Source organism: Poromitra crassiceps (genome assembly GCF_964638095.1).
Source record: "Poromitra crassiceps genome assembly, chromosome: 1".
Classification (NCBI taxonomy): domain Eukaryota; kingdom Metazoa; phylum Chordata; class Actinopteri; order Beryciformes; family Melamphaidae; genus Poromitra; species Poromitra crassiceps.
Genome location: NC_139623.1, coordinates 69,138,404 through 69,162,888, shown reverse-complemented (window position 1 = coordinate 69,162,888; position 24,485 = coordinate 69,138,404). Strand labels below are relative to the sequence as shown.

Here is a 24,485-nt window from a genome sequence, read left to right as displayed (position 1 = left end):
AAGTATGAGCCAATATTTCAATGCCTTGATGAGGAGCCGCTGCTTAAAGCGTGTGTGGGCATTGGGCACTAATAACACGACAGTGGAGAGAGGAGTGTGTGAGCGGCACCGCTGCGTCGTCAGGCTGATGATCAAATGGAATAGGTCAGGCCTATATCTTACTAAACGCTCTTTGTGAATGTGTGAACGATTAAATCATATAGGCCACAAACGTGAACGTTAATACCGGGCACTTATCACCCATTAATAGCCTAATGCGCATCTCCTTGTTACATTTTCAAACTTGGCAGAGGGAGGAAAAGAAAGGATTCAACTTTTAGGGTACTTGTTTACCTATCAATTTGGCTCTCTTCCAGATAATCCATCCAGCCACGTAACTACGTCCGTTCAGGAAATGATTAAATAGCATGTTGACATTTAACGGCCTAGGCCCAAAATACATAGCTGAATTGCTCCCACGCTACGAACCGTCTAGAACTCTTAGGTCAACAGGGTCCAGCTTATTAACTGTCCCTAGGATCAAATCAAATCACGGGAAGGCTGCATTTACCCACTATGCTTCTGCTAGCTGGAACAAATTGCCTGAAGACCTCAGATCTGCCCCAACCTTACTTACTTTTAAAAATAGACTAAAGACTTTTATGTTTACCGTCGCTTTTAACTGCTGACAGCTACTATGCAAACCCAATGAGTCCTCTATAAGTTTTAGCTCTTTCTGCAACTGCTGCGCCTGTTGCTTATTGCACTTTTTATACTCTTTTTTTAAGTTTTGTTGTGATGCTTTTAACCATTTTATGTGCTTAATGAAGTTGCTTAATGCACTTTTTATACTCTTTTTTTAAGTTTTGTTGTGATGCTTTTAACACATTCACTGCCAACAGTTTTTTTTTTTACTGTAGGTAGCTTCTGCCAAGGTTTTTTTTTGAGGATTCTGGCTCATCTTTCAAGAGCCAAGGATTCTTTTCTGTTAGGATTTTGTGAACACAAAATATCTCAAAAGAACTAATAGAATGTGTGCTTTCTCTGTCTAAAAGAGTTAGTTTGTAGAGTTAGTAGTTATGTAGGCATTAGCAGTTGAATACAGCATGGTTTCAGCGTCTGAAAATGAAAGGTGAGAAAAATGCCTTTTTGTGAAATTCGATAGAACAGTCACTTTAACCATTTATTTTTGGCATCAGTAAGACGTCAGACATCTAAACAATAGTTTTGAACAGTAATTTCCTCCATAACAGCAGGAAACCCCCCTCTCCTTCAAACTCCTCCCTCCGTGTGTGTTCTCCTCCTCCCTCCGTGGCTGCAGCGGGCGTGTCACAAGCGAGTTTCTGCTGCCTGTCTGCTGCCTGGCTGCCCCTCGTCGGGCGAGTCTGGATGGGCTCGCTCGTTTCTTGGGGTTTCGGTTGAGAGCTTTGATGAAGCTTTTGCGATTCTGGGCTTTATGCTGCGTGTTTCAAAGTGTGTTCCACCCAGTCTATTTTTGGAACCCCCCACCGTTGTGCGCCACCGTTGTGCGCCAGCGCGAAAGCGTTTTCGCCAAACCATTCTACAGTATGAGAATGGTTTCCTCACGCTTTTCCCTGCAGTTTTGGCTGGCTTTCTCTAGTCTGGAGAGCACTGTCGCCACTTAGTGGGTCGGTGGAATGGGTTGTACATGTTCGGTGGCTCCCATATTTTTATAGGAGACGTAAAAGGGTTTGATCCACGTCCCACCGTCAATTTTTTTTTTTTTTTTTTTTTTTTTTTTACGAGTTAACTCGTCGACGGCAGTCAACGGTTGGTTTCTGTTTGACGAGTTAACTCGTCGACGGCAGTGAACGTGTTAAATGTCCATTTTACTCTCTTCTTTTCTTTTATTTTCCTGTCAACCATTTTATGTGAAGCACTTTGAATTGCCTCTGTGTATGAAATGTGCTATACAAATAAACTTGACTTGACTTGACTTGACTTGACTTAATGGTTTGGATGTGCTCGCTTAGCACGTCATCAGCGCCCCCCCTCCTCCCTCCTGCCCGCGCTCAACGGCGCTGGAGCAGAAGTTGTGGCCTGCTAAAGAAGAGCCGCAGTACAGCGATGGGGAGGTTGGACTATAGGTCCAAGGTGGTGTATGCTCCACAGTCGCATGAGTGCACTCAGAACTGAGAATTGGTTCTAAACATGCAGCCCATTTGGCTAAGGTGGGCTTAAGACTGGGTCAGGCTCTCTGGTACGGCCCTCCAGTGGTTTAAGACGTATCTCCAGGACAGAAACTACTTGGTATCCATTGGCAATTACACCTCCGACATAACTCAAATGATATGTGGGGTCCCTCAGGGATCCATCATGGGGCCTGTTCTATTTAACCTATACATGCTCCCTTTAGCTCTAATTATGCAAATAAATCATATAGCCTACCATAACTATGCAGATGATACACAACTGTACATTAGGGCTGCAACTATCGATTATTTTAGTAATCGAGTATTCTACCGAATAATCCATCGATTAATCGAGTAATTGGATAAGAACCCTTTTTTGTGTTTTCAAAGGCTTATCGTAAATATACACCAAAAAATAAGATAAATCTCTTCAAATAAACAACTACATTAGTTTCTTTCTTAGAAAAAACAACATTTTTATTTTTAAATTGCATAGAACTGGCAGTGGCACCATTCATCTTTTCACTTGAACATGATGGACCCGTCCTTACAAAGCTGTCCATAGTACGCTGTGATCCGCTGAAAAAGAGGTGAAATAATAATTAATATTGATATTTATTAGGTAAGTTCATAACAAAACTGGAGAATGCGCATTTACACACCCTAGACCTGTTGCCTATTATTGACACAAATATCAGAATAGCAAGATAACAGGTCAGGTGGTGTAATAATTGGAGCCTAAAATGCACCAATTAAATAGTTGTTTGCAATCATCATGAGAAGAGTCGACCGGTCTAGGGTGTGTAAATGTACATTCTCCACACACACACTCTTTCTCTCTCACACACACTCACTCTCTCTTTCTCTCTCACACACCAACAGGCTAGTGTGATCACACACACACACACACACACACACACACACACACACAACGCTGTTAAATTAGCCGCTAACGTTAGGTTAACGTTAGGTTGAGCTTTGTATTTGTATTTCAGAAAACGGCAAGCCACATCAAAAAAATGCAGCGTGAATGCAGTTACTAATAGTCATATTGGCAACGTGGCAAGCCAGCAGCACAACTACTACTAGTCTTAATATCAAGTAGCAATCATTAGCATACATTTACATTAGCATTGTGTATAGTTAACGTTACGTTACCTTGCTCCGCTCGACGTAGATGCGCTGGTGGATGCGTAGACTGGATGTTTACGGTTCAGGTGCTGAAGCATTGACGAGGTACTGTTGTGATATGCAAGTATCGTTACAGTACTTGCACACCACTGAGTTTGTGTCCTTTTTCAGCGTGAAATGATCCCACACTTTAGACAGTTTCGGTCGCTTTTTCGGCCCTGGTTCTTCCCTTCCCGGCTCCTCCTGTCTGCTTTCTCCGCCGCCTCGTTCCATTTTGCGGGGTCCGCTCGCTATACAGTAGCTGCTCTCTGGTCTGTCTGCGATCATGTGTCCTCGCGTGTTTACACCGGAAGAGCGCTGTGCCACACCAGTAAGCGTCCGTGAGAAACAGTCTCTAATCTCTAAATGCCGTGTCGAGGCGAATCATTTTGGCCTCGATCATTTTAATTATTCGAGTTATTCGAGGTACTCGAGGAATCGTGACAGCTCTACTGTACATAACTCTTTCGTCAGGCGATCATGCTCCCATTGACTCACTCTGTCAGTGCATTGATCAAATTAACGACTGGATGTGTAAAAACTTCCTCCAGCTTAATAAAGACAAAACTGAGGTGATCGTTTTTGGTCCGAAAGAACGATGACTTCAAATTGCAGCCTGCCTCGAGGTTCTTTCCTTGAAGCCAAAGGACCAAGTAAAAAACCTTGGAGTTACTATCGACTCCGATCTTAATTTCAGCTCACACATTAAGTCGGTCAGAAAATCTGCTTTTTATCATCTTAAAAATATTGCTCGGATTAGGGGCTTCATGTCCAGTCAGGACTTAGAAAAACAGTAGATTTACAGTAGATTAGACTACTGTAACAGCCTTTTTTCCGGTCTCTCAAATAAAGAACTTAGGCAACTCCAGCTCATTCAAAATGCTGCTGCTAGGGTCTTAACTAGGACTGGGAGGGCTAATCATATTACCCCTGTTCTTAAATCTCTACACTGGCTCCCTGTAGGTTACAGAATTAAATTTAAAATCCTTCTTTTAGCCTACAAATCACTCAACGGCCTAGGCCCACAATACATAGCAGATCTCCTCCCTCGCTATGAACCAACTAGACCTCTCAGGTCAGCTGGGTCCAGCCTAATAGCTGTCCCAAGGATCCACTCGAACCAGGGCAGGGCCTTTACACACTGTGCTGCTGTTAGCTGGAACAACCTGCCTGAGGCCCTCAGATTTTCCCCAACACTTCCTATTTTTAAAAATGGTCTAAAAACTTTTCTGTTTAGCACCGCTTTTAACTGTTGAAATGTCTATTTATCCTATTATTTTCCATCTTTTTCCATCTTACAGCATCTTGCTTTTAATTGTCTTTTTATCTTCTTTTATTCTCTTATGTCTGTAATGTCTTGTGAAGCACTTTGAATTGCTTTATGTATGAAATGTGCTATATAAATAAAATTGACTTGACTTGACTTGAGCAGGAGTTCACTGCATGTTTAGAAACAGCTCATGTGGCCTCTCCAGTGAAAGGGTCAGGGTCAGAGGTCACAGCCACGGCCAGGCTTCTCCAGTCAAAGTGTCAGGGTCAGAGGTCACAGCCAGGGCCAGGGAAGATCAATGAGCTGTCACACACATGAACTGTGTGTGAAGAGTGTTTCAGTGCGTTGTCCTTATGTTTCACCTTTATTCATCTGAGCAGAATGTGTTGGTAAAGGTCACTGGTCACTGGTCAGCAGCTCCACTGGAACATCTGGGGGGTTAAGTGCCTTGCTGAAGGCCGTCTCAGCAGCAGTGTTGTTTGTTGATGGAGAGTACAGTGTTTCTCATTGATTTTCTCTGCCTAATTCTTCCCAACACGTCCAGTCATCCGAAAGGGACACATTTGATCACAAGCCTCCTTATTCACGCTCTACACTACAGGATCAAGGCTAATGTATGTGGGGGTGTGTTTGGGTTTGTTAAGGATATTTTACTTAATGAAGTGTCAGTAACAACATGTTTGTTTCTTCCTAAGTCTTGTCAATAGTGTGTAGTCAGTCAGTGAGCCTGTGGATATGTCCATGTTTCTTCCTAAGTCTTGTCTAAACGTCTATAGTGTGTAGTCAGTCAGTGAGCCTGTGGATATGTCCATGTTTCTTCCTAAGTCTTGTCTAAACGTCTATAGTGTGTAGTCAGTCAGTGAGCCTGTGGATATGTCCATGTTTCTTCCTAAGTCTTGTCTAAACGTCTATAGTGTGTAGTCAGTCAGTGAGCCTGTGGATATGTCCATGTTTCTTCCTAAGTCTTGTCTAAACTCAAATTAAAAAAGGGGGCACGGTGGCTCAGTGGTAGAGCTGTCGCCTCGCAGTCAGAAGGTCCTGAGTTTGATTCTCGCCTGGGACACTGTGGGCGCTGTGGTTGTGTTCCCCCCCATATCTTCAGTGCCTACTGCCCAGGTGGGGTATCTCGTCGTAAGGGCCTTTCTGTCTGTGTGGAGTTTGCATGTTCTACCCGTGCTCCCCCAGGGGGGTTCCTCCGTATATAACCCCCCCCACTAAAAACATGCAGAAGATCAGATCGCCATCGTCATCCGACCAGTGACGACAACATCCGAAGTCGGTCCCCGGGCGCTGTACGAGAAAGCGACCACTGCTCCTGGCCTGCCCCAGGAGGAAAGGACAAAGCCAGGATGGGTTAAATGCAGAGGACAAATTTCACCGGCCACCATCAGCATGTGTGTGTTGTGGCCCTCCGTGCATGTGTTGTAGTGTGTTGTGTGACAATAAAGACAGCTGCCGTCTGAAATCGTAAACATCTATAGTGTACTGTGTAGTCAGTCAGTGAGCCTGTGGATATGTCCATGTTTCTTCCTAAGTCTTGTCTAAACGTCTATAGTGTGTAGTCAGTCAGTGAGGCTGTGGTTATGTCCATGTTTCTTCCTAAGTCTTGTCTAAACATCTATAGTGTGTAGTCAGTCAGTGAGGCTGTGGTTATGTCCATGTTTCTTCCTAAGTCTTGTCTAAACATCTATAGTGTGTAGTCAGTCAGTGAGCGTGTGGATTAGGGGTCGACCGATTATCGGTTTGGCCGACAACAGAACACATACAGTGATGAGTCTCTTAGACCAGTGGTTCTCAAATGGGGGTCCGCGGACCCCCAGGGGTCCGTGGCACTTTGCCAGGGGGTCCGCGAAAAGTTTTCAAGTAAAAAAAAAAAAAAAAAAAAAAAAATTTAAATAAAAAGAAAATGCTACATGTTACTTATTCCTTCTCAAACTACTTCCTACATGGTGCTAGTCTATCAAAATATCTTGGCTGTCATTTATTGTGTTGCATAGTGGTTTTCTGGACTGTTGACAAATTGTGATATTGTAAGTCGCTTTGGACAAAACAAAAGCGTCTGCTAAATGACGTAATGTAAATGTAATGTAATTAAAAAAAAATATATATATATTTTTTTTGCAAAATCTTCATAGTTCAACGAAAATAGTTTATGCTTTAAATCTAAAATGGTTCATGGATTACATTCTAATAACAAACCTATCAAATTAAAAGTCAAGCACGTTACCGTGGAAACAATTAAGCTTAGCCCAAATGGCCATGGTTGTCAGTAGCGAAGCTGTTTTATTGATCCAGTCGCGCTGCGTGTCCGAAAAATACATTGGCAGGCATGTCTGGGCAAGCTGCAGAGCGGATTTTTTTTCTGTTGTCTGCCTGTTTGGAACAAGGAACCGAATAAACTAGGACGAGACATTTCGTCAGCGGACTCTAGAATGAAACAAGGAACCGAATAAACAAGGATGAGACATTACGTCAGCGTATGCACGGATGAACATGTTTGTTTCAGTATTCTCCTTTGAGAGCCTGGGGGTGAGGTTATCAGGTGTAAGCGGAGGGAAACCCTCTATTATTTTGTTACTGTAGTGAGTCGGTGTTAGTTTGTTAAAAGTATAAGTCCACAGCTTTATCTTGATAATATGCCCAAATCTCCACTAGATTGAACACACACACACACACACCACTTTGCTTAATGTTAACTCATTGAGTGCCAATGACGACTAAAGTCGTCAATTCAAATAGTAACGTAGAGTGCCAATGACGACTAAAGTCGTCAATTGCGTTTTTTGACGGTGGGACGTGGATCAAAGCCTGATGCATCTCCTGTAAAAATATGGCGGATGTTGAAGGTGTATAAGCTATTTTACGGACCCATTAGGTGGCGACAGTGCTCTCCAGATTAGAGAAAGGTGAGGAAAAAAACAGAGAAGAAGCCGTGGGCACACGGAAACCGATGCATGCTGGAGCCAGAGCCATATAGATTGCTCTGGCTGGAGTTAACGTTAGCTGCAAACAGCAGCCAATCCGCTCCCACAACTGAGCCCCTCTGTCTCTGCTGCGATAGTTTCTCCACACGATTAGCCGCCAGAAAAGGAGCACCCGACACCGAAAAGCCAAACCATTCTCAGCGGGGACTGCTGAGAACGGTTTGGCTTTTCGGTGTCGCGCTGGAAGCCGGCGCACAAAAACGGCGGAGCGCTCCGAAAATAGACGCTGGTGCGTGTTAGGCTGTGTGTTAGTGTGGGGATGAGTTTCTCCCAGCTCCGGCATGCAGGCTGTGTGTTAGTGTGGGGGTGAGTTTCTCCCAGCTCCAGCATGCAGGCTGTGTGTTAGTGTGGGGATGAGTTTATGCCAGCTCCAGGATGCAGAGATTCGTCGCCTGACGCAGGTAGCAGAGATTCGAGCAGAGCCACCAGAGACACTCCCACGGAGGAGGAGTTTGCAGTTGAGGGGGGTGGGGCACGCAGGGCACCTCACAACTACACCACGTCACTACATCAGAAAATATTAGCTTCAGAGTCAGTGATGTGCTTGAAATGCTTCATTTCACAAAAGGCTCATTATCTCAGCTTCTAGTTTGAAACGTCTGTTTTTGGTGAAATCAACCTCTCTTCTCCTGCTGATAACTAAAGAACGGAAAATGATATCAATAAACTTTTTTTTGCTGATGATACAAGAGAGTCTCATCGTTCTTTGGGCGTGTTCGGTGTTTACATAGTAATATCACACAATATTCTGTGGGTCTTGAGTTATCACTGAAAACGCTCTGAAAGGGCTGGCACTGGGAGCATCCGTTTTCTAGAAGTGGCTGGCACTCAATGAGTTAATAGTGTGACTATTTTCAATTAATATTGCAGCTGGATAAACTGAAGAAAATGCATTTTAACATGCAGTGTTAAAATGCGTGTGTAGTCACACACGCACGTGTAGTCACACTAGTGTGTAGTACTAGTCAGTCAGTGAGGCTGTGGATATGTCCATGTTTCTTGGACTGATGAGGTTGTTCTATTTTAAGGGCATGCCATGTCACAATATTCCTAGAGCCGCGTGACAGGAATGGGGCCACCCCCTTTCTGTCTGTCTGTCTGTCTGTCTGTCTCTTTCTCATACTTCAGTAGAAAGTCTGTCTGCCTCCCTGTCTGCCTATTCTTCTGTTATATGAGAACTCATGGTGCCCGCAGTCTCCCTAATGATGTCATCTGTATGGAGAAATAAAAACATCAGCTGCCCTGTGTGTGTGTGTGTGTGTGTGTGTGTGTGTGTGTGTGTGTGTGTGTGTGTGTGTGTGTGTGTGTGCGTGTGCGTGTGTGTGTGTGCGTGCGTGTGTGCGTGCGTGCGTGTGCATGTGCGTGTGTGTGTGTGCGTGCGCGTGCGTGATGGGGACTCGGACTTGAGATTTGACTTAGCACTCGTCCTTGAGACTTGAGTTGGACTCGAGATTTGGGACTTGTGAACAATCTTTATTCATTTATTTTGTGGTGCATTAAAGGAGAATTTGTTTTTGTTTTCAACCCTCTTTTCCACACTGTATGTGTCTATGTGTCTAAGAGACTCATCACTGTATGTGTCTAAGAGACTCATCACTGTATGTGTTTAAGAGACTCATCACTGTATGTGTCTAAGAGACTCATCACTGTATGTGTCTAAGAGACTCGTCACTGTATGTGTCTAAGAGACTCATCACTGTATGTCTCTAAGGGACTCATCACTGTATGTGTCTAAGGGACTCATCACTGTATGTGTCTAAGAGACTCATCACTGTATGTGTCTAAGAGACTCATCACTGTATGTGTCTAAGAGACTCATCACTGTATGTGTCTAAGAGACTCATCACTGTATGTGTCTAAGAGACTCAATACTGTATGTGTCTAAGGGACTCATCACTGTATGTGTCTAAGAGACTCATCACTGTATGTGTCTAAGAGACTCATCACTGTATGTCTCTAAGGGACTCATCACTGTATGTGTCTAAGAGACTCATCAATGTATGTGTCTAAGAGACTCATCACTGTATGTGTCTAAGGGACTCATCACTGTATGTGTCTAAGAGACTCATCACTGTATGTGTCTAAGAGACTCATCACTGTATGTCTCTAAGGGACTCATCACTGTATGTGTCTAATGCCTGGTTCAGACTACACGAATTCAGCCCGATATTAGACCGATTTGGTCGTGCGCGACAGATTTTCAGCGTCGGGCCCGAATATGACCGTCGGGGACGACGATCGGCCGTCTTCACCTCTTGTAGTGTGACATAATCAAAGACCAGCGTCGGGACCAGTCGGGACGTCTAGGACGCCTCACGACGCCCTGACGAAAAGACTGGCATGTCAGTCTTTTGGACATGGTTTCGCCTAGTGTGACACCCCGGAAGACAGATATCAGGTCCTGGGGAGACCGCTCCCCGCTCGATACAGATTTCACCCGCTCGCACTCACCGCTCCGCTCCGCTCAAAAGAATAAAAGAGATAAAAAGGCCGGCCAGGTGTTTTAATTTGCGTTTAAACGCCTGGGCAATGGGCATTGCTCACTACAAATAACATGAGCTCAGCAGAGTCGGCTGCATGTTCGTTTCTCTTCCTTCTCGTCTCGCAGCAGCTGGCAAGAAAATAGTGGGCGTGCACATGAAGTAAGTTGGAGGCTGGAGCGGACATCACAGTGCATCACAGTAGAGCCTGTCACTCATCCAAATAACGTTAATTCTGCAAGGGATATATATAGCACCTGGATTACATACATGTTTCACATAGGGTTGTGTTTGGATTTCAATGTTTTATTTTGCCCAATATTGAAATGTTCTACAATTGTATGTTGTGCTAACATAAACATTATTTCTATCTACCACTTTAGCCTATTTAGGCTGATTTGGTTGCTATTTCTTGTCAATGTAGTGGCCTCAATGAATGCTGGGAGATTTCGTTCACAGGTCCGCCTCCCCGACGACCTGTGAACTCGCTGACGACAGCAGACGACGTGATGACGGTGGCATACGATGCTCTGTCGGTGTTAAGTGAGAATACACTTGTAGTGTGGCCAGTCTCCCGACCAAGACATGTCACGAATTTATGGCAGTATGATGGCCTCGTCTGACATGGTGACATCGTGAACGACAAAAAATATCGTGTAGTCTGATCCTGGCATAAGGGACTCATCACTGTATGTGTCTAAGACAGAGGTTCTCAAATGTTTTTCAGCCAAGGACCCCTTACAAGATAGAAAATATACCGCGGACCCCCTCATTCTGATTTGTGATTTTGGGCTAAGCTTAATTGTTTCCACGGTAACGTGCTTGACTTTTAATTTGATAGGTTTGTTATTAGAATATAATCCATGAACCATTTTAGATTTAAAGCATAAACTATTTTCGTTGAACTATGAAGATTTTGCAAAATATATATATATATATATTTTTTTAATTACATTACATTTACATTACGTCATTTAGCAGACGCTTTTGTTTTGTCCAAAGCGACTTACAATATCACAATTTGTCAACAGTCCAGAAAACCACTATGCAACACAATAAATGACAGCCAAGATATTTTGATAGACTAGCACCATGTAGGAAGTAGTTTGAGAAGGAATAAGTAACATGTAGCATTTTCTTTTTATTTAATTTTTTTTTTTTTTTTTTACTTGAAAACTTTTCGCGGACCCCCTGGCAAAGTGCCACGGACCCCTGGGGGTCCGCGGACCCCCATTTGAGAACCACTGGTCTAAGAGACTCATCACTGTATGTGTCTAAGGGACTCATCACTGTATGTGTCTAAGAGACTCATCACTGTATGTGTCTAAGGGACTCATCACTGTATGTGTCTAAGAGACTCATCACTGTATGTCTCTAAGGGACTCATCACTGTATGTGTCTAAGAGACTCATCACTGTATGTGTCTAAGAGACTCATCACTGTATGTGTCTAAGGGACTCATCACTGTATGTGTCTAAGAGACTCATCACTGTATGTGTCTAAGAGACTCATCACTGTATGTCTCTAAGGGACTCATCACTGTATGTGTCTAAGAGACTCATCACTGTATGTCTCTAAGAGACTCATCACTGTATGTGTCTAAGAGACTCATCACTGTATGTCTCTAAGGGACTCATCACTATGTGTCTAAGAGACTCAACACTGTATGTGTCTAAGAGACGCATCACTGTATGTGTCTAAAGCTTAATTTATACTTATTAGAAAGTGTCGCTCAGCACATGGTCGCAGACGAAAAATAAAGTGTCGCTCATGTTGCTGCATTTATGCTTCTCTCCGCGGCGCAACGGTCACGTGATGCTAGAGACAGAGGGAGGCAGAGAACTAGTGCAGTGCAGACAGGCAAGAGAGGGAATGCTGTCAGTGAACCCAAGAGGCAAGATGTAACTGCAGCCGCATATAACGACACACAACCACACAATCACCTCCTCTCTCTCTGGGAAGTTGGTCACGGTGTTCTTTGTGATTTTTACGAAGTCATACATCAAGGACATGCTGATAAAAATACCGGGAGGCGGGGACACGCTCATTAATTTCATTTCAGTGAAAACAAGGAAGTCGCGCGTGCCCGTCTATATAGCCAATCAGACTTGCGCGACATTATGTGACGTAGTCAGCGACACTAGACATTTCACCAGGTAGCAGACGCTGCTCGCAGACACTTGAAAGTGTCGACTCAAGTCCTCATTTCTGTCGGCGACCGTTTCAAAAGTGTCGGCAGACGAAGCATAAATTGGGCTTAAGGGACTCATCACTGTATGTGTCTAAGAGACTCATCACTGTATGTGTCTAAGGGACTCATCACTGTATGTGTCTAAGAGACTCATCACTGTATGTGTCTAAGAGACTCATCACTGTATGTGTCTAAGAGACTCATCACTGTATGTGTCTAAGAGACTCATCACTGTATGTGTCTAAGAGACTCATCACTGTATGTGTCTAAGGGACTCATCACTGTATGTGTCTAAGAGACTCATCACTGTATGTGTCTAAGAGACTCATCACTGTATGTGTCTAAGAGACTCATCACTGTATGTGTCTAAGAGACTCATCACTGTATGTGTCTAAGAGACTCATCACTGTATGTGTCTAAGAGACTCATCACTGTATGTGTCTAAGAGACTCATCACTGTATGTGTCTAATGTGTTTGTATGTCTCTGGCTGGGCTACCTGCTACAGCCATCCATCTGCTTCAGCTCATTCAGAACGCTGCAGCCCGTCTGGTATTCAACCAACCCAAATTCTCTCATGTCACTCCCCTCTTCCAGGACCTTCACTGGCTTCCCATCTCGGCACTCATTCAATTCAAAACACTGGTTCTGGCCTACAGGGCAGTACACCAGACAGCCTCTCTGTACTTACAATCTATGGTCAGGTTCCAAATCTCTCACCGTTCCCTCCGCTCCTCCACCAGCGCAGGACGCCTCGCCCCTCCTCCGCTACGGGGGCTCAAAAGTCGCTCATCCCGTTCACGACTCTTCTCGTCCCTGGCACCTCAATGGTGGAACGAGCTTCCACCTTCAGTCAGGACGGCTGAATCACTGCTGATCTTTCGGAAAAGACTAAAGACAGACCTTTTCAGGCTCCATCTGGGCCCTTCTTGAACTAACTTCTTTCTCTCTCTCAAAAAAAAAAAAAAAAAACCTAACCCTACCCTAACTAACCTAAAATCTAAACTAACCTAAACTAAACTTGTACCACTATTCCTTACAGAAGTTGTAGTTGTCATAGACTGTGCTCCATAGTTGATTGCTCTATTGCTGACAAAAATGTGTTATTGTAAGTCGCTTTGGATAAAAGCGTCTGCCAAATGACGTAATGTAATGTAATGTAATCTAAGGGACTCATCGTGACATCGTTTTTTTCAAAATGGTTGAGTACTCACCGAGATAGCCTTGTTTACAGCTCGAGCATTATCGTCAAACAACTACCAGTGTAATCCAGTCGGGCATTTGGGCACCGTCATTCCACGTTCGCTAAAACTGCTTGTTTTGCCGCTGGGAGACTCAAACTGTCATTATAGTGTCTGGCAACATGGAAACGACTCTATACATGAATATTATCCTCCGGGGGACAGAGAAAATGTGCGTATGAAGAGGCGAGGAGAGAGAGAGAAAGGAGCACAGCACAGCGCTGTTGACGAGAGGTGAAATCCTCCGTGTTGACACAGTGCAAGCTTCCCTGCTTCTCTCTCTCTCTCTCTCTCTCTCTCTCTCTCTCTCTCTCTCTCTCTCTCTCTCCTCGCCTGTTCACGCCCATTTTCTCTGTCCGGAGGATTCATGTATAGAGTGGTTTCCATGTTGCCAGACACTATAATGACAGTTTGAGCCTCCCTGCCGGCAAATCAGGCAGTTTTATTAGCGAACGTGTATTGACGATGCAGTGCAGGATAGCCCTGTGTAAGTACACTGTGTAGCTGTTTGAGCACAGACTTGTGGACAAAGACTTGAGACTTGACTTGAACTTGTGAACAAAAGACTTGGGACTTGACTTGGACTTGCAAAAGATTATTTGTGAGCATCTTCTGTGTGTGTGTGTGTGTGTGTGTGTGTGTGTGTGTGTGTGATATGGTCAAAGATACCTGAGAAATCAGATGTTGTATTCTGAGAGTGCAGAGAGAGACATCCACAGATCCAGGAGATGAACAGTGATTGACTGACTTGTCTTGACTGCTCCCCCAGCCTCTCCGGTGGGACTGAAGCCGCCCCTCCCTCCAGTCAGCGGGAGCTTGGGAGAGAGGAAGGGTCCTGTCGTCATGGCGCCTGTCAACGTGGACCCTGAGAGCAAGCCGGGCGAGTTTGTCCTTAAAAGCCTGTTCGCCAACTTCACCTTGCTCTCCGAACGCAAGATACGCATTATCATGGCTGAACCACTGGTGAGTGACTTCTCCATTGGTATCTCTTTGTTTTGTCTCTCTGTTCTTCCAGCTTGTCTCATACAAGCATCTACATTTAACTGATGCTCTTATCCTGGGTGACTTTTACAGTGAGAGCAAAATAAATAGAAAATTGCAGTTTACTTTTTTGTTTTCATTTTTTGCAGTGTACTTTTTTTTCTTATTTTGTGCAGTGTACTGACTACTGAGCGCACTATACCCGATAGCTGATCATTATAAATAAAAGCTATTTGCAGCGTTGTAACGTTACCGGAATGGACAGACTGATCAGCGTGACATGCAACACCTGGCCACCTGCTCAGTTCAGAGAAAGCCTGTGTGATGGTTATGTAATGTTAGCACACATGGCATGGTTCATTAGTTGGTAGAAATAACAGCTAGATCGCTTTTGTGATTTATTCCAGTAACATCTTATAACAGCCTGTCTAACATTAGCGGAGTTGGAGTGTATCAACTGTGAACTGTGAGTGAAGGCGGCTGGACGTCCAGTCTCACTGATGACTCAGGCCATGTCCACACGGAGACGGAACCCATCTTTTTTTTTTTCGTTGAAGAAAAGTTTTCCATAAACACGGAATCGTTTCAAGAAATGTGTGTATCCACATGAAACCACTGAATACCACTGAAACTGCTGTAGTATATATGCCAGGCCGGTAAGTGGCGCTGTAAGGCTGCCAGAAAGTACACCAAAAACAGAGAATAAGACAATCTCGTCAATAATGGCATTCAACCACTAGGGGCGCACAGAGTCTATAATGTGTATTCCACTGTAGCGAGATGGTTAAACCCTTGGCTTTGCGGGGTACTATTAGTAGCCTCTGTATCTCAACTCTAGATGAGGTTTGCCATGTCGATGAATAAAATGATTAAACCTATACAGGCAAATGCAGAGCTGTTCAGCAGGGCTGATGGTCTCCCTGTAGCCGACAATATAGAACGCTAACTATCGGTGATGTTCCTGATACCAGCCACTTCCATGATCTTTAGACATACCGTATGTTGCAAACACATCCCAGCGTATTGGCCGCTCCTGCACATCACAGCACAGGCATGATGCAACATAAATATACATTATATAAAGTCATGGCATAAATGTGTTTTTATTGAAAAAGTGGCGTCAAGTAAGCTAAAGTGTTGTTGGAGTGGACGTCACAGTCACAGTGCAACCGTGTGGTCGTCAAACCTCTCACTTCACTATATACGTTGTATTTGCGAAGGCTATATATAGAGCATCGCGAGTATGTGTGTTACACTCAGGGTTTACATTTCATTTAATTTCATTTTGTCCAATATTCAAATATTCCAGATTTGATGTTGTACTAAAAATAAATATTATTTCTATCTAACACATTTAGCCTGATCTTGTTTGTGTTATTGTAAAAAAATATCCGATGAAGGGAGGGGAGGGGTGGATGGGAAGAGGCAGCTGTGGAGAGGCTCAGTAGCTGTTGCTGGCGGAGAGAGGTGGGGCTATGGCGTCATCGGTTCAGGAAAGATGGGTTGTAAACACGGAAATGCAAGGGTGGCGTCTTCAGATTTGTTCACTCTGGGACCCGGTTTCAAAAATTAGCGTATTCTCCCAGAACGTATACTCCCAGAACGCTGGTTCCATCTGGACGAAACGTCCATACGAGAAAAAACTTTAGCGGATACACCTAAACTCGTCTCCGTGTGGACATGGCCTCAGTCTCATCTCATAAGGTGCGTACTGCGCTTGTTAACAGCTTGTTAACAGCTTGTTAACAGCTGATGGTGGCTGCTTGCTGAAACGTGTCCATTGTTTGCTCTGATAGCGGAGCCATTTAATTGTTAATTCCAGCTGGTTCCTCTCCTTTCTGCTAACTGTCTCTAGCCTGGATCACTTCCTGTGTGCTTCTAGAAAAGGTCCGTGTTGCAACTTGCTTCCGCGGCACGCTACTTTGTTCTAGATCGCTTTTATTTTTATGAAATTCAATTTCTCCTATGAAATTATTAACACCAGCGATTGCTCGACCAACGTGACTCTCGTCAACCAAGAGCACGTCGACCAAACAATCGACCAATCGACCTGGAGGGGGCAGCCCTACACTCAATACAAAAAATAAAGGCTTTAATACAACCGAAAGCCTATGGCTGCTTATTCTCCAGATAAAACACAATGACAAAAGACATAGTAATTAGACTCTTATTCAGGGATGCAAAGTCATGGAGTTAAAAAGGTGACAGATACCAGGGCAGACACAAAATCATTCACTTAAGTGCCCTATTTTGGGATGAAAAAGGTGACTCACTGTTACCTAAAGGTGACTAGTTTGCATCCCTGCTTATTCTCGTATTCTTATTCGCTTCAGGTTATATTATTTTAGTACGGCGATTTTCTCTTTGCAAATGAGGCAGGCGGCATTCCCTTTGAACTCGACGAAAAAATTATCACTCTCCCACTTCTCCTGAAACTGTCTGTGCTCGTCATCAACCTTTCTTTTGCCTTTTGACAGCAACGTGTTCACTTCTCAACAAAAGACAACATTTTAGCGTGCAAATGTTTTTCTTTCACTCGGGTGAACCGAATCACCTGCTAATGAGGTGGATTTTACATGCGGTGATGATCCCGCTGGCCTGGAGTGTGAAGCCGTGTTGCCAGATACTGCTGATGGTTTCCAGCACAAAGAGTTCAAAACCCGCCAAAATGCACACAAAACCGCCCAAGGAACTGCACATCTATGTAAATGTTCCTGGCAACCCTGGTGTGAAGTGCGGCTCGTCTGCATGAAGGCAGCGCCTCGGGAGCGCGCTCTGTGTTTTACAACGAGCGGAGGTGCGGGCCTGATTTCACTATAGCCTAACTTGATATCAAGTGGCGAGCCGTATGAAATCGTTTTAGGGACAGTGAGTTTGAGACCCCTGGCGTAAACCATTGTGGGATTACTCCCCCTTTATAAATTGAAAATATGCGGGGATTTCCAAAAAGATCTCGCAATCCCGCGCCGAATTTTAAGCCCTGGGCTAATACATCGTTCCATTGCAAGATTTACAACATCAGCACACAGCAAATCCGCCATTTTGGCCTGGAGGATACTATCCTCTGATTGGCTGTCATGGTTCTGATGAATGTTCTGATGTTGTCCCATTTGTGCAATGAGGCATTTTTTCCAGGCCAAAATGGCTGCAACATTGTTGTCAAAAAAGCACCAGAGTGTCAACTCTTGCCTTCAAAACTCTTTGGTGAGAGTATGGACAGAGAGGATGGATTATAGAGACAGTGCATTTCAGGCTCCACCAATAGTATGAAATTGTATTTTTCCGGTTTCCTAAATGGCAGCTTGTGATTGGCTTTCTCCATGTTATGAAACTTCATTGGCTCATAAGTCTCCTAAAGATGATGGTGAAATAGATACAGGAAGTGACTGGAAGTTGCAGTGTCTCTATAATCGAATCCATCGTCTCTGGTATGGATTGATTTATGCTTTTGATGCAAAGGAAGTGATTGTCTCCCTGTGCTTCTCTGCTTTATAGTTTATTTATAATATATCCGCAGCCTCCCAGCTTATTTATAATGTAACCCATTTTAGAATAGGCCTACTAAATTTGTAAGCCCTATTTTACATTTGAGCAAGCCTGTGGTTCCAGTCACTAAAATGAACGCTGGTTAATAGCACAACTGTGTTTAGGGAATTAGCTTCCTCTTTTAACTGACATCTCATGATGGGAAACAACCTCTGGTGGGTCATTTGTCAAAGGCTCACACAGTAATACCATCCAGGCCTATGTGCTTTGCACTATACTATTTCATACCCACTCACAAACCCCCAAATTCTCATTCTTTACCTCCCTTTTTAGTCTTGTGAGCCCCTTTCAGTGCTTTGTTTTGAACCTACGAGGCTCATTCTTACTTGAATTGTTCCACATCGTTTTTGGTCCGACCGTGGGACATTGAGCTGCTTCTGTTTTCCCAGCTAACTTACAGAAGATGAGGTAAGTGTCCCTCTGTCATCTCCCCTGTGATGAGACACCATCAGGCTGTAGAGGGCATGCAGCAATACAAGTACCTCGGCACTATCATCGACGACAAACTGACCTTCCAGCCTCATGCGGATGCTGTGTGCAAGAAAGCCCATCAGCGCATGTTTTTTTTTTTATCGTAAGCTCAGAAGTTTTAATGTGGATAGCACTTTTATGGAAATGTTTTATTCTTGTTTTATTGAATCAGTCGTCACATTTGCTTTTGTGAGCTGGTACGGGTCACTTACCCTCAAGAATGGAAACAGAAAACTGCAGAGCATAGTCATAAGGTGTGTGGCAAAATTGCTCGCACTACCTTAAATGATCTTCCTAACCTATACAAGGTTAGGTCCTTGAGGAAGGCTCAGTCTATCTTGGCTGCCCCTGTCCATCCCCTGTCCTCCTCCCATCTGGCTGTAGATACAGTGGGCCCTATTCTCCCACAAGCCTTCGGCGCTAAAACGGGCCTTAAACGCAAAAAAAAACGTGCCTTGCGCCTGTTTTGGGACGATATCAATATGGCTTTAGGCTGCCAAATGCGCTTTAGGCCGAATGGGCGTGGCGCAGTCCCAGAATGGGCCAAAGTGGGCGTGTCGGCGCTAAATACCGGCGTACTGCTATCTTCCGACCTGGCGTTAATTTAGCGCCTTGCACCTTTGAAAAGCAGGCCTATTCAGTGGGCCAGTTGTGCGGAGCGCTCCCCTCTGGCTCTCTCCCTCCCCTCTGGCTCTCTCCTCTTTCACCCTTCTCTGTGTCACCTCTCTCCCTCTCTCCTCAGTCTGACAGGCACAATACCGACTGTCTCTGACTCCCTCGCTCAGAGTCCCATAGAAAAAATAAGCTGTAACTTCACTGCAATGTGAATGTCCCAAGATGCATTGTGTTTCTCCATTTCGCTACTAAATAGCAACCAAATGAGCCGAAAACCTATATTAAGGGAGGATCTAAATAATGTGTAATGGTAAGACAACCTCCAATTGTAGAACATTTCAATATTGGACCAAATAAAACATCGAAATGAAAACACCACCCTATTTGAAACATATATGTCCTACTGGGGCTATATATACCCCTTGTCGATTTAACGTGATTTAGATAAGTGACAGCGGAACGCGATTCGGAAGCTTCTACTGTCATCTGCTATACTGTGATGTCCGCTCCAATAACTTGGCCCTACTCCACATTTAGTTTTACAATAAAAACACATTTATGCAATGACTTTACATAATGTAGGCTATATTTATGTGCATCATCCTTCCTGCAGCAGGCGAGAGAAAATGATATCTTTCTGGACAAACTTTCAGCAATCTAATAGGCTATATTTTTCTAGCTGATGCGTTTAGAACATTATTTTCACTTTGATCTTGCTATAGTGTAGCGTTTTATGCTTGCAGTATTTCAACTGCAGTTATATTGGTTTGAGAAGCATCATAATATGGAATAATAGCCGATATATGGAGACAGACGGGATGAAGGGAGGTGGGGGGGGGGGGGGGATCAGAGGCTTGGGTTTCGTCTGGTTTTGCTGGACCACTGGAATGGAGCTTAAAAGGCAAGCATGCGATTCGTTTATTGCACTCATCCAATGAACTGACGGTGCATAATTTTACGCTTAAAAGGCGTGGTTGTAATGGTTGAGGCTGCGTCTAGCGCCAAGACCAAGATATCAAGTGCGCTGGTCCACGCCCACTGATTTGGGCTGCGCCAGGCGCTCGGCCTAGAAACAGCGCCGATGCAACGATAGGGACCAGTATGCCAAGATCCAGGACCAATAGATTTAAAAACTAATTCGTTTCTGCTGATATTGGCTTTTTAAACAGCTGTATGTAACTTGCCTTGTTTGTTTCTGTTGTTTGCAGATTTGTTTGATTGTTTATGTTGATGTTACTGCTGGCTGTACCACAAATTGCCCCTCGGGGATAATAAAGATAACCTTGAACCTTGAACCTTGAACTTGACACAGTCTTGATTTTCTCCTTGGTGTAGCTTCCATATACTCAAGGTCAGAAGTTGATATTTTACCAGGTGTTTAAGGAGCACATCTCCTTGGCATCTAGCTGCCAATACAGTAGAGCTAACATTTTTGTTTAAATATTTTGATAGCTGCAATTTCCTGGAGCAATTTCCTGGTCCCTAAAAAGGAGGGGGATGCATCGCGTTATTCCACCCCCACCCCACCCCTATTGCTTCAAGTCCCCCCCCCCCCACTCTGCCTCTGATTGCCTTACCCTTCTATTTTACCCTGCCCCAACCAATCGTCATTCTTCATGCCTAAACCCAATGGTTTTCAAATTGAACATACACATACACATAGAACCCAAGGAATGGCTCCACTTTAGATGTCTTGGATTTACATATTGTCATTTCTCCTAGTCGTTATCATATCAGATGTATCAGATTTATTTCTGCACATAACCTATAAATGTCTCATGTTACCTTTTGCTCTGTCTCATCTCATTGACAAAGTGTACAGGAAGCTGCCCCTTTGGGCTTAGAGCAGTGGTTCCCAAACTTAGGGTCGCAACCCTAAGTAGGGTCGCCTGGAATTCAAATAGGGTTGCATTTTTTTTCTTCTTTTTTTTTACTCCGCACACAATTTAATATTACGGAAGATGATTAGGGTTACTTGCGATTTGTATTATTATATACATTTTTTTTTGGAGTTAAAAGTGATGATAAGATCATCTAAGATTTCACTTTTGTTCTCTTGGGTGACACCTATGGCGGTGGGTGGTAATTGCAGGTGAGATCCAAACAGTGTAATGTCACATAATGTCACTATATACTGCAAAGTAGGGGTGGGGGAAAAAAATTTATTCACTTAAGTATGGCGATTTTTAACGTCGCAATTTTTTGAATAGATTTTTTATTCCAGAATCGATAATCGAATTTTTTCTTTTTTTTCTTTAGGGGGCGAATTTCGACGAAAAGTCGACTTTGGCCCAGCGAATTGTTCTATTAATAAGCACCCGGGACATCCATCGATATGTCTGGTAGATAACAGATCAAACAGTGTTTTACCCATCCAAGCAGTACTGTGTCTTGTCTATGTAAAACTAACGCTAGATCTATAATATGAAGAGCCTGTCCAGCCAATGACGGCTTGAGACTGGCTGCCACAGCTGTCGATCATCCCTTTTTATATGTCAAATAACTACTTAAAAACAAACTGATCAGAAAAATGAGCACTTGCACAGGCATTAGCGTGATAAGAACTATCTAAAATGATACAAACCACCTTTGGAAAAAAATTATCTGACGTGTACTGTGATTGTTTCGGTTGTGATTTCCCCATCCACTAACATGGGGAGGCGGGCCTTGTGACCTATACTGGTACCTGCCGCTTCACTAAAGGGGACCAGATCCTCCGTCCATTCATATTATATGTCGATGAGCACAAGACATGAATTTTTCCCTTCTGTCTATTCTCATTTTACAGGAGAAACTTCTAAACAAATCCCTACAGAGAGGAGAGGACCTACAGTTCGACCAGGTATGTACCGGACACAGACGTTGCCAAGCCTTGGTGCCATACACATCCTCCATACACTTTCAGCTCAGTTAAGAGTCTTTCCTTTGGCAAGGGGGAATACTTCTCTCTCTCTCTCTCTCTCTCCCTCTCTCTCTCTCTCTCTCTCTCCCTCTCTCTCCCTCTCTCTCTCTCTCTCTCTCTCTCTCTGTCCCTCTCTCTCTCTCTCTCTCTCTCTCTCTCCCTCCTGTGTAGCTGATCAACACTATGAGTTCCCTGGCAGAGTACTGTCTGCCGTCTATCCTGCGGACTCTGTTTGACTGGTACAAGAGGCAGAACGGCCTGGAGGACGAGTCCCATGAATACCGCCCCAGGGCCAACACCAAGTCCAAGAAGTGAGTGAAAACAATCAGAACATGCTCTTAACTGTAGAGCTAGGAGCGCATGAGCTGGAATATATCTGTCTGAATAGATATGTTCAATTCAGCTCTGAGAAAAATTTGGTTTGCAGAGAGGATTTACAATAAAAGTTGCAGTAAAAGAAACACAATAATAAAAATTATATATAAATTATATTATTATTATTATATTATATAAATTATATATAATATATATATATATATATATATATATATATATATATATGTATATTCGGGTTGTCCGTACGTACGTCTGATGTTCGTTAACGCGATATCTGAGGAACGCCTTGACAGAGTTTCTTCGAATTAGCCTCAAACCTCCACTTGGACTCAAGGATGAACTGATTATATTTTGGTGGTTAAAGGTCAAAGTTCAAGGTCACTGTGAGACCTCACGAACCTCCTTTCCAAGCTCTTTAACGCGATATCTCGCAATTTCTTCCAATTTGGCTCCAACGTCGACTTGGACTCATGGATGAACTAATTAGAATTTGGTGGTAAAAGGACAAAACTTAAGGTCACTGTGACCTCACGAATGCCATTTTCAAGCTCGTTAACATGATATCTCAGGAACGCCTTGACGTAATTTCTTCAAATTTGCCTCAAACGTCCACTTGGACTCAAGGAGGAACTGATTACATTTTGGTGGTCAAAGCTCAAGGTTAATGTGACATCACTACCGCTCATTCCATGCTCGAACGTGATATCTCAGGAACGCCTTGATGGAATTTCATCTGATTTGCCTCAAACATCCGCTTGGGCTCAAGGATGAACTGATTACATTTTGGTGGTCAAAGGTCAAGGTAACTGTGACCTCACAAACGCCATTTTCACGCTCTGTAACGCCATATCTCAGTAACACCTTGACGGAATTTCTTCACATTTGGCTCAAACGTCAAAGTCCGGACAGACTGGATGTCAACTGCTCACTTGTTGGCGGAGGCATACACATGTATCGTCGTTCTAGTTTCCACCAAGCTCACCAGTCTTTAATTGTGTAAGCATAAGCTAGAATAGGTTCATCTTGCTTACTAATGTGTTCTGTTTCTCTTTCTTCTCTCTCTCTGTCTCTCTTACTCTCTCTCGCTCTCTGTCTCAGTGATGAGCAACAGAAGGACTACTTATTAGAGCGGAGAGATCTTGCGATAGACTTCATCTTCTCCTTAGTTCTCATAGAAGTTCTAAAGCAGGTACATCTCAATGTGCATGTATTTGTCACCAGATGCTGTATGTCTCCTCATTATATTAAGTGATTTCAGTTTGGAATTGTCTGTCTTCAAACAGGGGTTAATTTACTATGTGTAAGGACACCTTGGTCAAAGAGTATTAATAAGTCATTGTGTGCGTTTTTTATGATCTTTTTGGAGCACCAGATTGGTGCGGTTCGACAAACAGGGACAACAGTGTGTGCCAAAAGGTTGAGACAATCACAGGAAAGCATTTTAAATCTATTTAGCATCCTCCTCTGTGATTAACAGCTCACTTATCACCAGCTGAATTGTCCTGCTGCCTGATGCAAGTAAACCCCACCATCTGCTACTATAATCAAATTAACCCATTGATACCTGATGCAGCATTTGTGTGTATCCCTTTAAGGGATACACACACAAATGAGGGATACACACACAAATGCTGCATCAGGTATCAATGGGTTAAAAACAAATGCTAAGAGTTCTTTGCATAATGCTCTTTGGCCCGTGATGGATCCAGGCAATAAAAGAGCACCCAAGCTCCCAAGATGATAGAATAGAGAGAAATATCTTATTGGGTTGGATTTATCGTATGAATTCAATCATCATATCCATCAACTGATATTGTTTTATTTATTCTTTTATATGTCATCGCTATGACCATTTTCTCTGTCAACCCAGATCCCCCTCCATCCTCTATTGGATGGACTGATCCAGGAAGTTATAAACCTGGCCTTCAAGCACTTCAAATATAAGGAAGGGTAAGGATGAGGGAATAACAAAAACACTTGAATTCAATTAGTGAAAAACAGTTCAGTTTCTGTGCATTGCTGTATTTGCGGGACTTTCCCATTGTAACATATCTGACCATTAGCTGAGACGCTGAATTTATAGATTATAGTAAAATGTGTAGATTGTAGCCACAGTTGTGTACTTCAGTATACACGTGTAATGTGTTTGTGTTTACCTCGTAGCTAT

General features: G+C 43.5%; 1 protein-coding gene across 1 annotated transcript in view; it reads left to right on the top strand.

Annotated features, from left to right (window-relative positions):
- fryb (furry homolog b) overlaps positions 1–24,485 on the top strand; it is a gene marked incomplete at its 5' end in the record, with an annotated part of 215,811 nt that overhangs the window by 35,410 nt on the left and 155,916 nt on the right. The window contains 5 exons of the mRNA XM_083643518.1: positions 14,237–14,430; positions 21,869–21,922; positions 22,154–22,293; positions 23,417–23,507; positions 24,189–24,268. Of these exons, the coding sequence (XP_083499644.1) occupies positions 14,237–14,430; positions 21,869–21,922; positions 22,154–22,293; positions 23,417–23,507; positions 24,189–24,268 (559 nt within the window). The remainder of the gene's footprint in view (positions 1–14,236; positions 14,431–21,868; positions 21,923–22,153; positions 22,294–23,416; positions 23,508–24,188; positions 24,269–24,485) is intronic.